Genomic DNA, 13415 nt, shown 5'->3' with positions numbered 1-13415 from the left:
CCCCCCCCCCCCCCCCAGCTCTTACCTCAGAGCATTGGAACCAGGGCTTGGCTAGGGGAGGTTCAGGTGGGCCCAGGCTTGTCCGGTGCCTCCGTGCGTGATGGAATGAGGCCCTGGGCTCGTCCTGGGAGCTGAGCATGAGAACTGACAGGGACCTCAGTGGTGGTGGAACCCAGGGAGGGCAAAGGTCTTGTCTGGCTCATGAGGCTGCTGTGGGTCTGAAGCGGGTCCCACTTTGTTGCCACTGTGAGTGATGCATTTACTGGAGAAAGTGTCCACGTAATGTGGCTACATTCCTCATTTCTGTGGGTGGGAATCCTGAGCCTCTGGCTGCAAAGGGGCCTCCCACCTCGGCCTCCTTGAGAGAATGCTTGACTCGTTGTTGTCCTCTTGGCCTCCGCCTCCTGCCTGCCCTGCCCAATGGAGGTCGAACTCGGCCAGTGACCTTCGTCCCATCAGACAGCTCTCAGAAGGGCCGGGAGCGGAGCTGGGCCGCTCTGCTCTAGCGAGGGGATGTTTCCTGGGCTTCCCGGGTGGCAGCTTGGGGATGCTCTCAGGGGCTTCTGTCTCCTCTTCTGAGCCTGGGTGCAGGCCTCTGCCTTTGCCCACCCTTTGCCCTCCGTGCCACCCTGAGCCACTCTGGTCTCGCCTTCCCCAGAGCCTGAGGTGCTTTCGGGTGGACCTGGAGGAGACCCTTGTGAGCCCCATCCTGTCTCTACAGGTACCACATGGAATGTTTGAACCCATCCCTGAGCGAGGTGCCTGTCGACGAGTGGTTTTGTCCTGAGTGTGTTGCCACAGCGGCCCCCGCAGCACCCCCTGCTGCTGCCACTGGTAATGCTGTGACTCAGAGTGGCCTCAGTCAGCCCAGGGATACCCTGGTCAGTGTGGGCTGGGCACAGTGCTGGGTCCAGGCTGGCTCGTGAGTGCCGGTCTCTGTTCTCCCCGAGATGCGGATCCCGTGAGTGAAGAGGAAGTGGCCTTGCTCCTGGTCGATGTTGTCCCCACCACCAGCCGTCTGCGTCCCAACACGGGGCGGACTCGGGCCATTGCCAGGACTCGCCAGAGTGAGCGGGTGAGAGCTACTGTGAACCGCAACCGCATCAGCACCGCCCGGAGGATTCAGGCAAGTGGCCTGCCCGGGCCAGCTGCTGGGGGCGGGGAAGTGCACTCTGCGCTAACTCCTGATTCTCAGAGAACTTGTGTCGTGGACCCTAGAGGCAGGTGGTGTCTAGAGCAGGATTCGCACCTGGATCTTTTGGGGGGTTGGGGGTAGGTGGAGACTGGCTTCCCCAGAGTTTGGGGGCAATGGGGACAGGCACTTGAGAGCCCCCCAGGAGGCCTCTCCTTGCCTCTTAAGGACCAGGCCAGAGAAACCTGACTATTCACAGCCTTCCAAAGGCGAGCTTAGGCCTGCGTGGCGTGACCATGATGGGGTCTCTTGTCTCGTTCTCCTGTAGCGGGTGCCCAGTTACCTCATGTCGTCTTTGCTCGACGAGACTATTGAAGCCGTGGCCTCTGGTCTGAGCACTGCCGTGTATCACCGGCCCGTGACTCCTCGGACCCCAGTCAGACGGAAAAGGAAAACAGGCAAGGGACCCTGGGAGGATTGGGGGTACTCACACGGGGGCCCTAGGAAGTGGAGCCCTGGACTGCTGAAAGCTCTCCTCTGCTGTCGTGTGTGGCAGGGGAGCCAGCTCAGGGGCATTCCTCTGCTGGCCGGAGCCCGGGCCCTCCCCCAGCTTCCCTGCACACCCACCTGAGCCCTTCTCCTTTCCCGGGACGCACACGCACTGCCCGGGGTCCTGGAGCCTTGTGTGTTGCAGACAGTCTCTGGACACCAAGGAGACCCCGTAGGTCAGGCCTTATTACACCCAGGGACTGTGTGGCCCGGGCAAGCCTCCAGACCCCGGCCTTTAAACTTGTCTCTTCAGGGAGAAGGAAGAAAGCCTCTGGAAGAAAGAGAGCCTCATCCAAATCCTCGGGGAGAAGCAAGAGCTCAGGGACCCGTCCCAAGAGGCGCAAGGCCCGAGTCAAGAAAAGGAAAGGCCAGAAGAGCCGGGTATGTACCCTGCTAGGGAGGGGCCCAGGAAGGCCTGGAATCCAGCCGGTCCTCACAACCCTTCTCTGTGCACAAGGCCCAGGAAAGGGACCTGCTGGAGGTGGCGGGTGGGATGAGCAAGCGGAATTGAGGGGTGCTCTGAGGCCCTGAGAGAATCCAGCTAAAACTTGTCAGAGGAGGTGGTCACCTGGACATCTTCCTATGTTCGTTGTCATGCTGGTTTGGGCCTGTCGGCCCCGGGGTCCCCTCTCTAAGGCCAGGGAAAGAACCAGCCGGTGACTGTGGGTGAAGGCGTGGGTGTGCCTCATTTGGCAGGGAGCGTGGTTCTGACTTGAGTCTTGGCGGGGCCTCCTGCAAAGAACTCCTGCAGCTTGTCCCACACAAAAGGTTTAAGGGGGGAGCAGCCCAAAGGGGTGTAGTCGAGAACTCTGCCACCTCTGGTCCTGGCCGTGTTAGAATCGGCAAGGGCAGGTGGCTGTCTGTGGCCCAGCCCCCAGAGCTTCCCCAGCTTCCTGGTTTTCCAGGTGGCTGCTCTAGCTCTGGGTAAGAGTTGCTGGCAGACGGGTGTCCGGGCCAGCGGTGTCCCAAGTATGAGCTCAAGATGGAGCCCTCGGGAGGAAGGAGGGGGCCACCGGCACGCTCCCAGAGACCTCCACACCTTTTATCGTCTCCGATCGTTTGGGAACGCTTGGCTTGCTCTGCCCCTGCTTGGAGTTTTCATTCCGACAGCATTCAAAGGGAAGCCGGTGGGTGGTCCTGGGCGAGACGCTTGGGCATCAGCAATCACGTTGCTTCTTCTCGTTTGTGGCTCAGGTCAAAACCAAAATTACGGCTCGTTCTCGCATCGCCAGGACGCTGGGCCTTGGGAAACCCCTGCGTGGAGCCTCCATACCTTCTGTGTATAAGCCGGTTGAGCCTTCTCTGGGCTTCATGAGAGCAGATATCGGAGCAGCTTCCTTGTCCCTGTTTGGAGATCCTTATGAGCTCGACCCCTATGACAGGTACACACCAGCCCACTCCCCTCAGAGACCAAGGCCCCTCGGCCTCCCCCACGAGCTGGGCTGCAGGTCACTGACTCCAGTGGGGGAACCTTCCTCTGGAGTCGATTAGGCTCCGGCCGCTCAGAGAGCACAGGCCTCGCTGCAGTAAGCCTGGACGAGAGGGCCCGAAGTTCCTTTTGGGTATTGGTTGGGGCCTGTAGCTGGCTGGGGCTGTTGACCCTCTTGTCAGAGACCTTCTAAGTGAAGGCCTTGTGGGGATTGGCTGAGGGCTCTGTCCTGTACCCTTTGTTAGCCTGTCAGTGCCCTGAGCAACCTGGTCTAATCACTGCCAGACCCTCAACAATGTGGAAACGGTGAAGAATCGACCTGTTGTGGGATGTTGGCAAAGGCGCTCCCATCCCCCGTGGCACCTCAACTGGTGTCCAGGCCGGGCTGGGCTAAGGCCCCTCCTGCTCAGGAATGTCTCTTCTTGTTAGAGAGTCTTTTCCCCTATGCAGCCTAAACCTCTTCTCTGCGATTCCTCCTATTGCCAGCTCTGCCCGCTGGAACAAGCCTGAAGCCCATCCCATCTTGATAGCCTTTCACACCTGTCCTGTTGGCTCCTCAGCTTATTAGGCTGCTTCCCGGGGCCCCAGAGCTGAAAATGTGCCCTTCCTGAGCAGGCTCTGCCTAGGGCAGTGGGCAGCAGGACCCTCACTTTGGACAGCCTGCAGTTTCATTCGATTTGGCCATCTCAAAGGTCTGACTTTAGACCCTTTCTGTTAAGAGACAGGTGGTGGTACTTGGCAGGCTAGCCCATACTTTGGATGGTAAAAACCCAGTGGAGGGCCAGGCATTGTGCTAGGGAGGCTGATTGGTGGAGAGAAAAGCTGTCCTCCTGTCTCTGATTTGTTGCCAAGGAAGGCTCTGGGGCTAGATGAGCACGAGGGGTCTAGGCTGATTGCCTGAAGCCTCAAACCAGTGCTAGCCAACAGGGGGATGGCCTTCCCGGGGCTGAGGGCCCTGCATGGGGTAGGTGATGGCCATTTTGTTTTCTGCCCTTCCTGCCAGGCGATCTTCTCACCTGAGGGGCCACGGTGTCCCAAGGCCACTCACTTCAAACACGTGGACATCTCTCACATAGAAGATGGGCTTAGGCTTTTTCTGATGGCTCCAGAGGGCAAATGCCAGGTGTACACATGGGCACTTCAGCAGGGCCTGGTCCAGAGATGAAATGGGCCTCCTTGGGTGGTCCATGAGTATTTGAGCTTTTAGTGACTTGGCTAGACTCATGCAGGAGGGCAGTTCAGGAAAGATGGTAGTCCATGGCTACAGCTCAGACTTGCCCCCCTTCTAAGGAGGACTTTCTTAATTGGGGGACCGCTTACCACCCCCCACCTTCTTTGTCTTTTCAGTAGTGGAGAACTCCCAGCAAACCAGGCATCTCCTCTGAGCACCAAGAGGCGGATCCTCTCACAGTCAGCCCTTAGATCTCATCAGCCTGTGGCTAGACCCATTTCTGTGGGGCTTTCCAGGTAAGGAGAGGGAGGAAGGGAAGACCTACTTCGTGCCAGGCTCAGTGTCATTTTGTAGGAGTCTTCTTTGAGCCTCACAGCAACTCTGGTAGGGTGGTGGGATTTTAGTTGGGATTTAAAGGAGAGAAAGAAGAGTGTTTTGGGCCTGGGAGACCACCAGAGAGAATACCCAGAGCCCAGAGGTGGAGGATCTTGTTCATGGAAGATTCAGGAGGGTGGGCTCACAGGATCTAGGAGGATGTGGTAGAGAGTGAGGCCTGAGGAGGGGGCTGGATGCTGAAGGACTTTGAAAACCAAATACCATTTTATACTTGACCCTGAGGGCATAGGGATCCACTAGAGTTTTATCAAGTAGAGGTTGATGGGGGCCACCAGCTATATGAAAATCACTGGTGGCTCCCTGCAGAATGAACTAGAGGCAAGCCCACTTGCTTGCACCCCTCCCCTCCCCCCAGCAGCCATTGCCAGAGGCCAGGCTTGAGGTGATGAAGGCCTGGTGGAGAGGGGGTGGTTTACTGGAAAGATGCCTCTAGAGGTGATGTTGAGGAGATGCTCAGAGGTGAAATGGACAAGAGCTTCTCAGAGGTGGAACTGACAAGAGCTACTCACAGGTGGAATGGACAAGAGAGGCTCACAGGTGGAACTGACAAGAGAGGCTCACAGGTGGAACTGACAAGAGATGCTCACAGGTGGAACTGACAAGAGATGCTCACAGGTGGAATGGACAAGAGAGGCTCACACGTGGAACTGACGAGATGCTCACAGGTGGAATTGGCAGGCCTTGGCACCATCTTGGATATTAGATGACTCCTGGGATGTGAACCTGAGGGACAGAAAGGATAGTGGTGCTCCCCCACAGTTACAAGGAAAATAGGACAGGGAAGAAGGAAGTATCTAAGATTGCTTCTGAACTCTGACCTTCCTGACTCTAGGCCCAGCACACTCTCCCACACCCTCTAGCCCCCCAGATTTCTGGATAACCAGGAGTTAGGTTGGAGGCTGGAGCTCGAGCTTCAGGGGAAGCAGTGTCCGTTGCAGGGCTGCGTCCCTCCTCTTGGGACACAGGAGCAGAACAGAGGAAAGGGGGAGGGCCTCCCTCCTTCTGCTTTAAGGAGTTTTCTGTCTCCTTTTATAAAACATGTAGTGATCATCTCCTGTTTCTTTGAGTCAGGAAATGAATCTAGGAAACCACCTGAGGCCTGACCCAAAGCAGCTGGTGTTGGGGGCAGGGCACGGCAGGCTGGGAACACTGGCTGGTCACAATATGGCAGACTAGGAAAAAAAGGTGCAGAGAACACCCCTTGAAGCCTGACCTGCATTATTGATATTTTCTCTATTGCTCTTTTTAAGTAAAAATTTCTGAGGAGCAAACCCTCACATTGAGGATTTAACCATCAGCTCTTAATAGCTGACCCTATTTGGCTATAACCTTTCTCTGCCAGACCAAGGCTCTCCTGTGGTCAGAGGAAACTGAATTAAGTGCTTTATAATCATTATCTCATTTAGGCCTCACACCACAATCCTGGGGTGTAGGTGTTGTCAATGTCCCCATTTTACAGATGAAGAAACTGAAGGAGAGGCTAAGTGACTTGCCAAGCATCCCAGGGCTAGTATGAGTCTGAGGCTGAACCAGCCCTGTGCTGTCACACTCCCATCTGTTACTCCAGAGAGGAAAGCCAGCTAGCCTTTTGGTCCAGTGTCTGTGGTGTGGTTTATTAGTGACCCTTAAGAAAAGGGGATGGAGCTACTTAGGTGGCTCAGTGGAAAGAATGAGGCCCAGAAATGGGAGATCCCAGGTTCAAATCTGGCCTCAGATACTTCCTAGCTGTGTGACCCTAGGTAAGTCACTTAACCCCCATTGCTTAGCACTTACTGCTTTGGAACCAGTTCATAGGAAGAAATGCAAAAAGGCAGGCAACGGTTGAAAAGAAAAGGGGGAAAGTGTTTTGGGCATGCCTAGACCATAGCCAAAGAGCTGGCAGCAGCTCAGGACCACCTAATCTGGGTCAGAACCAGTACTAGATTGTGGAACCTCTCAGGTCCTGCCCTTGAGCAGAGGAGCAGCAGAAACGATCAGTCGGGACAGGAGGAGGACAGAGAACAGAGATCCAAGGAAGGAGGAAGAGCCCCGTGCACATGAGATTGGAGCTGACTGGTGTCGGGCCTGAGTGCATCCAATTGCGTTTGCAGAGAGGCCAGGCGAGGAAGAGGACGCCCCTGTTGAGATGAAAATTCTCTGGAGGCTGCATCTCAGTTTGTAGTTATTAAATACATATAAAGAGCAGACCGGAGAAAGCAAAGGCACGCCAGCCACACGGGGCTCACTGTTCCCCTTGCCAGTGCTTGACTGAGCTCACACTCTGCTGAAGCCCACTGCACAGTGTCCCCATCTGCCTCCTCGCGGTGATTCCAGGGTCCCTCTCGGGACCCAACCATTGAGCTTTCTCTGGGCTCCTCGGATTTGGCAGACTTGACCTCAGTCCCCCCCCCGGGACAGCTGAACCTCCCCAAAGGATAGGCCAGAAAGGTAGGCGAACTCTGCTAAGAGAAGATGTACTCGAGTGGCCCTGGGCACTCCCTCTGGGGTTAGTCCAGCCTCTGCTCAAGGCTTCCATTGCGCCTGCCTCCCTGGCCATTCCCTGGTGGCCAGGAGTTCTCCCTTTCCCACCACCTGTCATGACGTCTTTTCCCGGCATCTGTCTTGGTTGGTCACGTCGCCCTTTGGGCAACCCCCAACTTTTAGCTTTTTCAACACTGGTATTCAGGGCTCCTGGCCTGGCAGCATCCCTGGGAAGCAAAAGCATGTGTTTTGTGGGGGAAATCCCGGCTTCCCTTCCCACCCCTTTGTCCGGCCCGTCCGCCCAGGTGAACATCCTGCCAGCAGCCCTGGGAACTCTGGCTTCTCTGGGACAGAGGGGAGCAAGGTGGGCCCCATCCCAGTTCTGTCTGTCAGAGAGGCCTGTGTGGCTGTGCTGTTGGCATGGGAGAGCTCTGCTCCACAAAGCGAGCAGCAGCAGGTGCCGGGGAGCCTAGAAAAAAGGCCTCGTCCTCCTCAACTACACAGGCCTTGAGCTGGGGCCTGCAGCCCCCCGGAGGCGTGGGGCCTCCTCTTGGCCTCATCTGCTCCCTTTAGGCCCACTTCTCACAGAGCAAGGCACTGGAGGGGTTGTGTTCCAAAAACCGCAAGAAATGAGGCTGCTTCGAGGCGGGGGCCCTTGTTCCAGGCCTGCGTATCCCTCTTGGCCCTGGCCCACCCCGTTGCCAGGCATCGTAGGCACATTCGGATGGCTGTGGACCCTTTGTCTAACGGCTGCCGCATCCTCACGGAATGGACCCGGTGCTGACAAACTCACCCAGTAGCCAGAGAAGATTGGGAGGAGGTGGCCCGGCTGGTTGGTGCCCTCTGGTCCCGGGACGAGCCTTCCATCAACCCTACAACAGCGCAAGAAGACTGGACCAGAGAAAGGCCCCGAGGAGGAATGCCAGTGGAATTGGCGAGCTCCCCCTTCTCCTCCGTGAATGTTCCGTCGGTGTGGTTGTCCATGAGCTCCTCCTTCTCCGGCTCATCCTTCGGGCAGCTTCTTGTTCTCCACTAGCTTGCAGGAGATTTCTTGGCTCTGTCGTGACACCGAGTCGAAGCCGGTTGGGCTCCCTTGCTGATTGTGAGCCAGTGCGACGCCTCTCCTTGGTCCGTTGCTGCCTCCCCCATCCGCTCTGTGGCTTGGAGTGGGCTTTGGGCTCCAGGCCTCCTTGATGCAGAAAGGCGCCCTAGTGAGCCAGGCTTGCCAGCCTGGGAGATGTGGCTAAGGCTGCTGGCCTGCAGCAGATGGCGGACGTTGGGCAGCGCCTTGGCAGACTCCTGCTTGTCCAGAGCCCCATGAAGCAAAGCTGCTTGCGTGCCTTCCTTCTGGGTGCCCCCGGGGGGGTCTCATAGAGGACACCTGCTGAGGTTTGGAGTCTTGCCCTAAGGCCTCACGAGTGCAGCCGCTTCCATACGAGGTGGCACGGGCAGGTCCGGTGAGCTTCAGGGGACCCAGAAAGGCCCACTGTCTGCTGCCCTGAGGATAGACCGTGGCCAGCCTTGACCTCCATGTTTAGAAAGAACATTGAGGAGCTAGAGGGTAGCTGTGAAGTTTGAAATCGGCAAGCCCTGATGAAGCGCCTGCTGTGTGCCAGACCCTGTGCTAAGCCCTGGAGCCACAAAGAAGTCCCCGGTCACAGATCCTGCCCTCGAGGAGCTCCCGGTCTAAGTGGGGAGACGGCGTGGGAACAACTGCAGACGGGCCATCGAGGCAAACTGGAAGTCATCCACATTGAGGCGGCTTCCCCCAGGAGGCAGGATTTGTTTGCCAGAGCCAAATGAGCCTTTGCCAGCTGCTGCCACCACCTGATCTGCCCGGTGCCCGGCGCTTCCCCGTCCCGTTCCCTCAGCGTCACTTGCCATAGACGGGAGGCTTTTCTCTTGCTTTAGACGAAGGCCCGTGGCTGGGGTCCGGTGGGGCAGCCCCACACGATACGCCCGCCGGCTTCTTAGCCAGTCGCGGAGTCGAGGGAACGGAGGACGCGTCGCCTCCGAGCGCCAGGATGAGAGGGGAGGCGAGAGTGGGATCCTTGTGGGCAGACAGTTGGCCATTTATGAGGCCTTCACTCTCCAGCCCGCAGAGCCCCCTGGGGAGAAGGGGGTGTCTGCCCTCTGACGTGCTGGCGCGGGCCCGCCCCGGCCTTGCCCTTCTTGCAGTTGCTCCTTGGGGGCGGGGGCTCCCCGGGATGCTGCTGGGTGTGTCTGGCCTTGGGCGGTTGCCGGCAGTGACGATGCCTTCTTGGCTTTCTTGGTGGCTTCAGGAGGAGCGTTCCCGCCTCCGTCCCTGAACAAGACATAGAGGTGCCTCCTGTCCCCGACCTCTTGGGGAGCATCCTCTCTGGGCAGAACCTCCTGATGATGAGCGGCTCCGACGTGGTCATCAATCGGGACGGCTCCCTCACGGCCCGGAAGGCAGGTAAGGCCCCCCGGCTGGCTTGGGCCGAGGACCCTCGGAAGTCGGGGCCGGCTGCCCACGGGCAGAATTTAACCTGGGGGGGGGGGGGCGCGCGCACGTGCCTAGAGGAGCCCCAGTCGGGGGCATCCGTTCTGGGCCGGGTGCGAGCAGCACTCCTTGGTGCAATGCGGGAGGAAACGGTGGCAAGCGAGTGGTCAACGGTCCCCTCTGCATCTGCTCTTTTTCAGCCCCAATTTCCTTGCAGAGAAGCTCGACTGCTAAGGCCAGGGAAGATGGAGAAGGCAGAACTAGGGCCAGTGTGCAGCCCAGGACCCTGCAGTCAGGGACCTCAGCCCCCCGCCTCAGTGCAGACGTCTCTGAGCATTTGGGCTTGAACTCACACGGGGGGCCGACCACCAGCATGTTGGCCGCCGCCGCCTCCTCCTCCTGCCTCGGGGGCCTGGAGAAGTCTGGGAGCCCTTCCCCCGGGGCGCCCAAAAGGGCGGCTGTGAGATTAGAATATCCCATGACCCCGCGCTCCGTCCAGACCCAGAACTTGGCGAACAGGAGCAAACTAGGTTTGAAAGCCAACGAAACGCCCCACTTGAATGGAGACAAGCGTCCTGCGTCAGTGACGTCTGCGTCCCCCAAGCTTTCGAATGGCCACTCGAGCTCCCCGCCAGAAAGACCAGCTATGGGACGGCCCCTGCAGCCAGTCCCCAGGCGCCGGGACATCTCGGAGCTGCCCAGGATACCAAAGATGAAGAGAGAAGGCAGCGGCGACGGGCGCAGGAATTCCGAACCCACGGGCAGCAGGGGCGCAGACATCCCCAACTCGTGCATCAACCGCCTGACGGGCCGGGAAGGCAGCGGCCAGCCTGCCCGAGGGGGCCGGGTCGAGAGCAAGCCCGGTGGCCGCGACTCCCAGGAACCCAAGACGCACTCGGGCGGCGGCTCCTGCGCCGGCGCCAGCACCAGCGGCCCCGGCTCCCACGGCAGCCTGCCCCCCTTCGGGCCGTCCCGGGGCAAGGGCCTCGGCTCCTCCTTCGAAAGCTTCCGAATTAACATCCCCGGGAACACGGCCCACGCCGGCAGGCTCCCCAACCCCGGCTTCTGCAACACCTTCAGACCGGTGGACAACAAGGTCCAGCGCAAGGAGAACCCCTCCCCCCTCTTCTCGATCAAGAAAGCCAAGCAGATCAAGAGCGAAATCTACGACCCCTTCGACCCCACGGGCTCCGACTCGAGCTCCCCCAGCAGCAGCCCCGAGCGCCTGGGCGCGGGGCTGCTGCCCTCCGAGATCACCCGCACCATCTCTGTGGACAGCCCCAAGGTCTCGACCTTCCAGACCGTGCGCTGCGTGACCTCGTACACAGTGGAGAACGTCTTCGGGTCCGGCTCCGAGCCGTCCGACGGGCCGTCCTCCAGCCACCTCGAGCAGGTGGACAAGCTGGAGGAGGAGGAGGAGGAGGCCGGGAGCAGTCCCTGCGCGTCCAGCGCCGTGCGGCGGCGCCTTTCAGAGAGGGAGCCAGGGGAGGCCGACGGGCGCGAGCGGCGAAGCACCTTCTTTGACGTGGAGGAGCGGACCGTGACCTGCGTCACCATTGAGCCGGCCTCCCCCTCGGAGGAGGAGGAGGAGGAGGAGGAGGAGGAGGAGGAGGAGAGTCGGCCGCCGGCCACCACTCACAGAATCGTGGAGATCCGCTCCCCGTCTCGCTCACGCTCCAACTCGAGCTCGCGCAGCCACAAGAAAGCCAAGCGGAAAAAGGCTGCCGCCACCAAGGAGCGCCGGAAGACCCGGTCCCGCTCGCACTCTCCGTCCCGCGACAGGAGCTCGCGGTCTACCTCGTGGTCAGTGGAAGGAGACGGCGCCAAGAAGCACCGCTTCCAGGCCAAGCCGCGGAGATCGTCCAGCGAGCGCTCTAGCAGCCGTGACCGTGGCCGGAAGAAGAGGGACAAGGGCAGGGGCAAGGAGAAGAGGAGGGGCCCTTGGTCCCGGGACCGCCGTAAGTCCCGCTCCCACTCCGGGAGTCCCGGCGGCGGCAGCTCCTCCTACGAGGTTGGCGAGGGCCGCAAGAGGAGGCGGCGGCGGTCGAGCTCCCGCGGCCGGGGCCGAGAGGGGTCCCGCTCCAGCAGCCCGGAGAGAGCCCGCAGGCACAAGCGGCGCCGACAGAAGGGCCTCGAGCGCTACGAGAAGAAGGACCGGAGCTCCCGGCCCCGCGACAGGAGGGGCTCGCGCTCGCGCTCCCGCGACAGGAGAGGGTGGAGGTCCCGCTCCCCGTCGGCTTCCAGGTCGAGGGAGCACAAGAGGGCCCGGTCCAGGGAGAAGAGGCCCCGTTCACGCTCCAGGTCCAGGGACAGGAAGCAGCCTAGCAAAGGCGCGTCTCCGCCGCCCCCGCCCCCACCCCTGCCAGAGGAGCCCAAGGCCCCCGAGGAGAGCGTGGCCCCCGGGCAGCCGGCCCCGGAGCAGGCCGGCCCCAGCCAGGTGGATGGGCCACAGGCCCTCCCAGCCACGGAGGAGACGCCGCCGGAAGCCCCGGCCCGAGCCCAGGGCCCGGAAGAGATGGCCGCCGCCGACGACCTGGACTACGGCGAGATGGTGGAGGCAGAGCACATCTTTGACGACTTCTCCAGCGACGCCGTCTTCATCCAGCTGGACGACATGAGCTCCCCGCCTTCCCCGGAGAGCACAGACTCCTCCCCCGAGAGGGGTCTCCTGCTCCCCCTGCCTCTGCCCACGGGCGGCAGCCAGGGCGGTCCGAGCCTCGGGGCAGCTCCTGCTCCCCAACGGGAGGCCACTCCGGAGCCCCCCGCGCCCTCCGAGGGCCCCCCACGGGAAGCCGCCCCCTCGCAGGGGGCCACGGACAACCAGGTGGAGGAGGTGGCCGCCGTGCGGGACGCAGGGCCCGCGGCCAGCGAGGAGGCCGGCGAGGCCGCGGAGGCGGAGGCGGAAGGCATTTCCCAGATCCCCTCGCTGAAATCCAAAGCCTTGGTGAAGAGGGTGACGTGGAATCTCCAGGAGGGAGAGGACAGCCTGGTGGGCCCCGAGCCCGGGCCAAGTAAGAACCCTGGTGGGGCCTCCCTTCCCCCAAGCCGGCAGTCCAGCCCTCCGGACGTTCTGCCGAGCTCCCTCCCCGTCTGCTCTCCCTCCAGGGGCGCCGTTCTACAAGCTGCCGCGGTCGCTGGAAGGGGCCTGGAAAGCCGAGGACCCGAACCCCAGCCTAAATCAGGTGCAGTCCCGTGAGCCTCCTCCCACCAATTACATGGTGGCTGAGCCCATGTTTCCTGACCTAGATTGCTCTCAGGTGGGTGTCCGCTCGGGAAGGGGCGGGCGGCCGGCCGCAGCCTCTCCCTCCACCCGCGGAACGTCGTGTCCATCCCACGTGTCCATCTGCCGGTGGCTCATCTCATTGTCGGGGGAGGGGAGGGGAGGGGGCGGCCGGCCGGGCCCCAGCTGACGGCGGGGGTGGGGGGGTCTCTGCAGGTTTACAGCCCCAACATGCCTCTGACCCCGACTCTGCCCCCGAGCGGGCCTCCCTACGCCCCGGTCAGCCAGCCCACGGTCCAGTTCATCATGCAGGGCAGCCTGCCCCTGGCGAGCTGCGGGCCGGCCCAGAGCCTGACTCCGGAGCCGGCCATGCTGGCGGCGGCCTCAGAGCCCGGCAGCCAGGCCCCGGCGGTGGCGGTGGCGGCGGCGGCGGCGGCTGCAGCGGGAGACTCGGAGGAGAAGGCGGCCGTGGCCAAGCCCGTGGCGGGGGCCGTGGCCGCTGCCTCCGGGGAGAAGCCCACGAAAAACGAAGAGGTGGGTGTGGGAGGGGGCGGGGCCCGTGGGGGCGGGGCGGGGAGGGCGCGCCCCACCCCC

General features: G+C 61.2%; 1 protein-coding gene across 1 annotated transcript in view; it reads left to right on the top strand.

The window, feature by feature from the left end:
- The first annotated feature begins 253 nt into the window (after positions 1–253).
- PHRF1 (PHD and ring finger domains 1) overlaps positions 254–13415 on the top strand; it is a 33102-nt gene continuing 19940 nt past the window's right edge. The window contains exons 1-11 of the mRNA XM_044682090.1: positions 254–279; positions 722–834; positions 951–1126; positions 1461–1590; positions 1935–2062; positions 2876–3063; positions 4458–4577; positions 9420–9574; positions 9802–12612; positions 12707–12858; positions 13038–13402. Coding sequence (XP_044538025.1) covers positions 254–279; positions 722–834; positions 951–1126; positions 1461–1590; positions 1935–2062; positions 2876–3063; positions 4458–4577; positions 9420–9574; positions 9802–12612; positions 12707–12858; positions 13038–13402 — 4364 coding nt within the window. The remainder of the gene's footprint in view (positions 280–721; positions 835–950; positions 1127–1460; positions 1591–1934; positions 2063–2875; positions 3064–4457; positions 4578–9419; positions 9575–9801; positions 12613–12706; positions 12859–13037; positions 13403–13415) is intronic.

The sequence above is a fragment of the Gracilinanus agilis genome, chromosome 6 (genome assembly GCF_016433145.1).
Source record: "Gracilinanus agilis isolate LMUSP501 chromosome 6, AgileGrace, whole genome shotgun sequence".
NCBI lineage: Eukaryota > Metazoa > Chordata > Mammalia > Didelphimorphia > Didelphidae > Gracilinanus > Gracilinanus agilis.
This window is presented reverse-complemented; position numbering and strand designations above follow the sequence as displayed.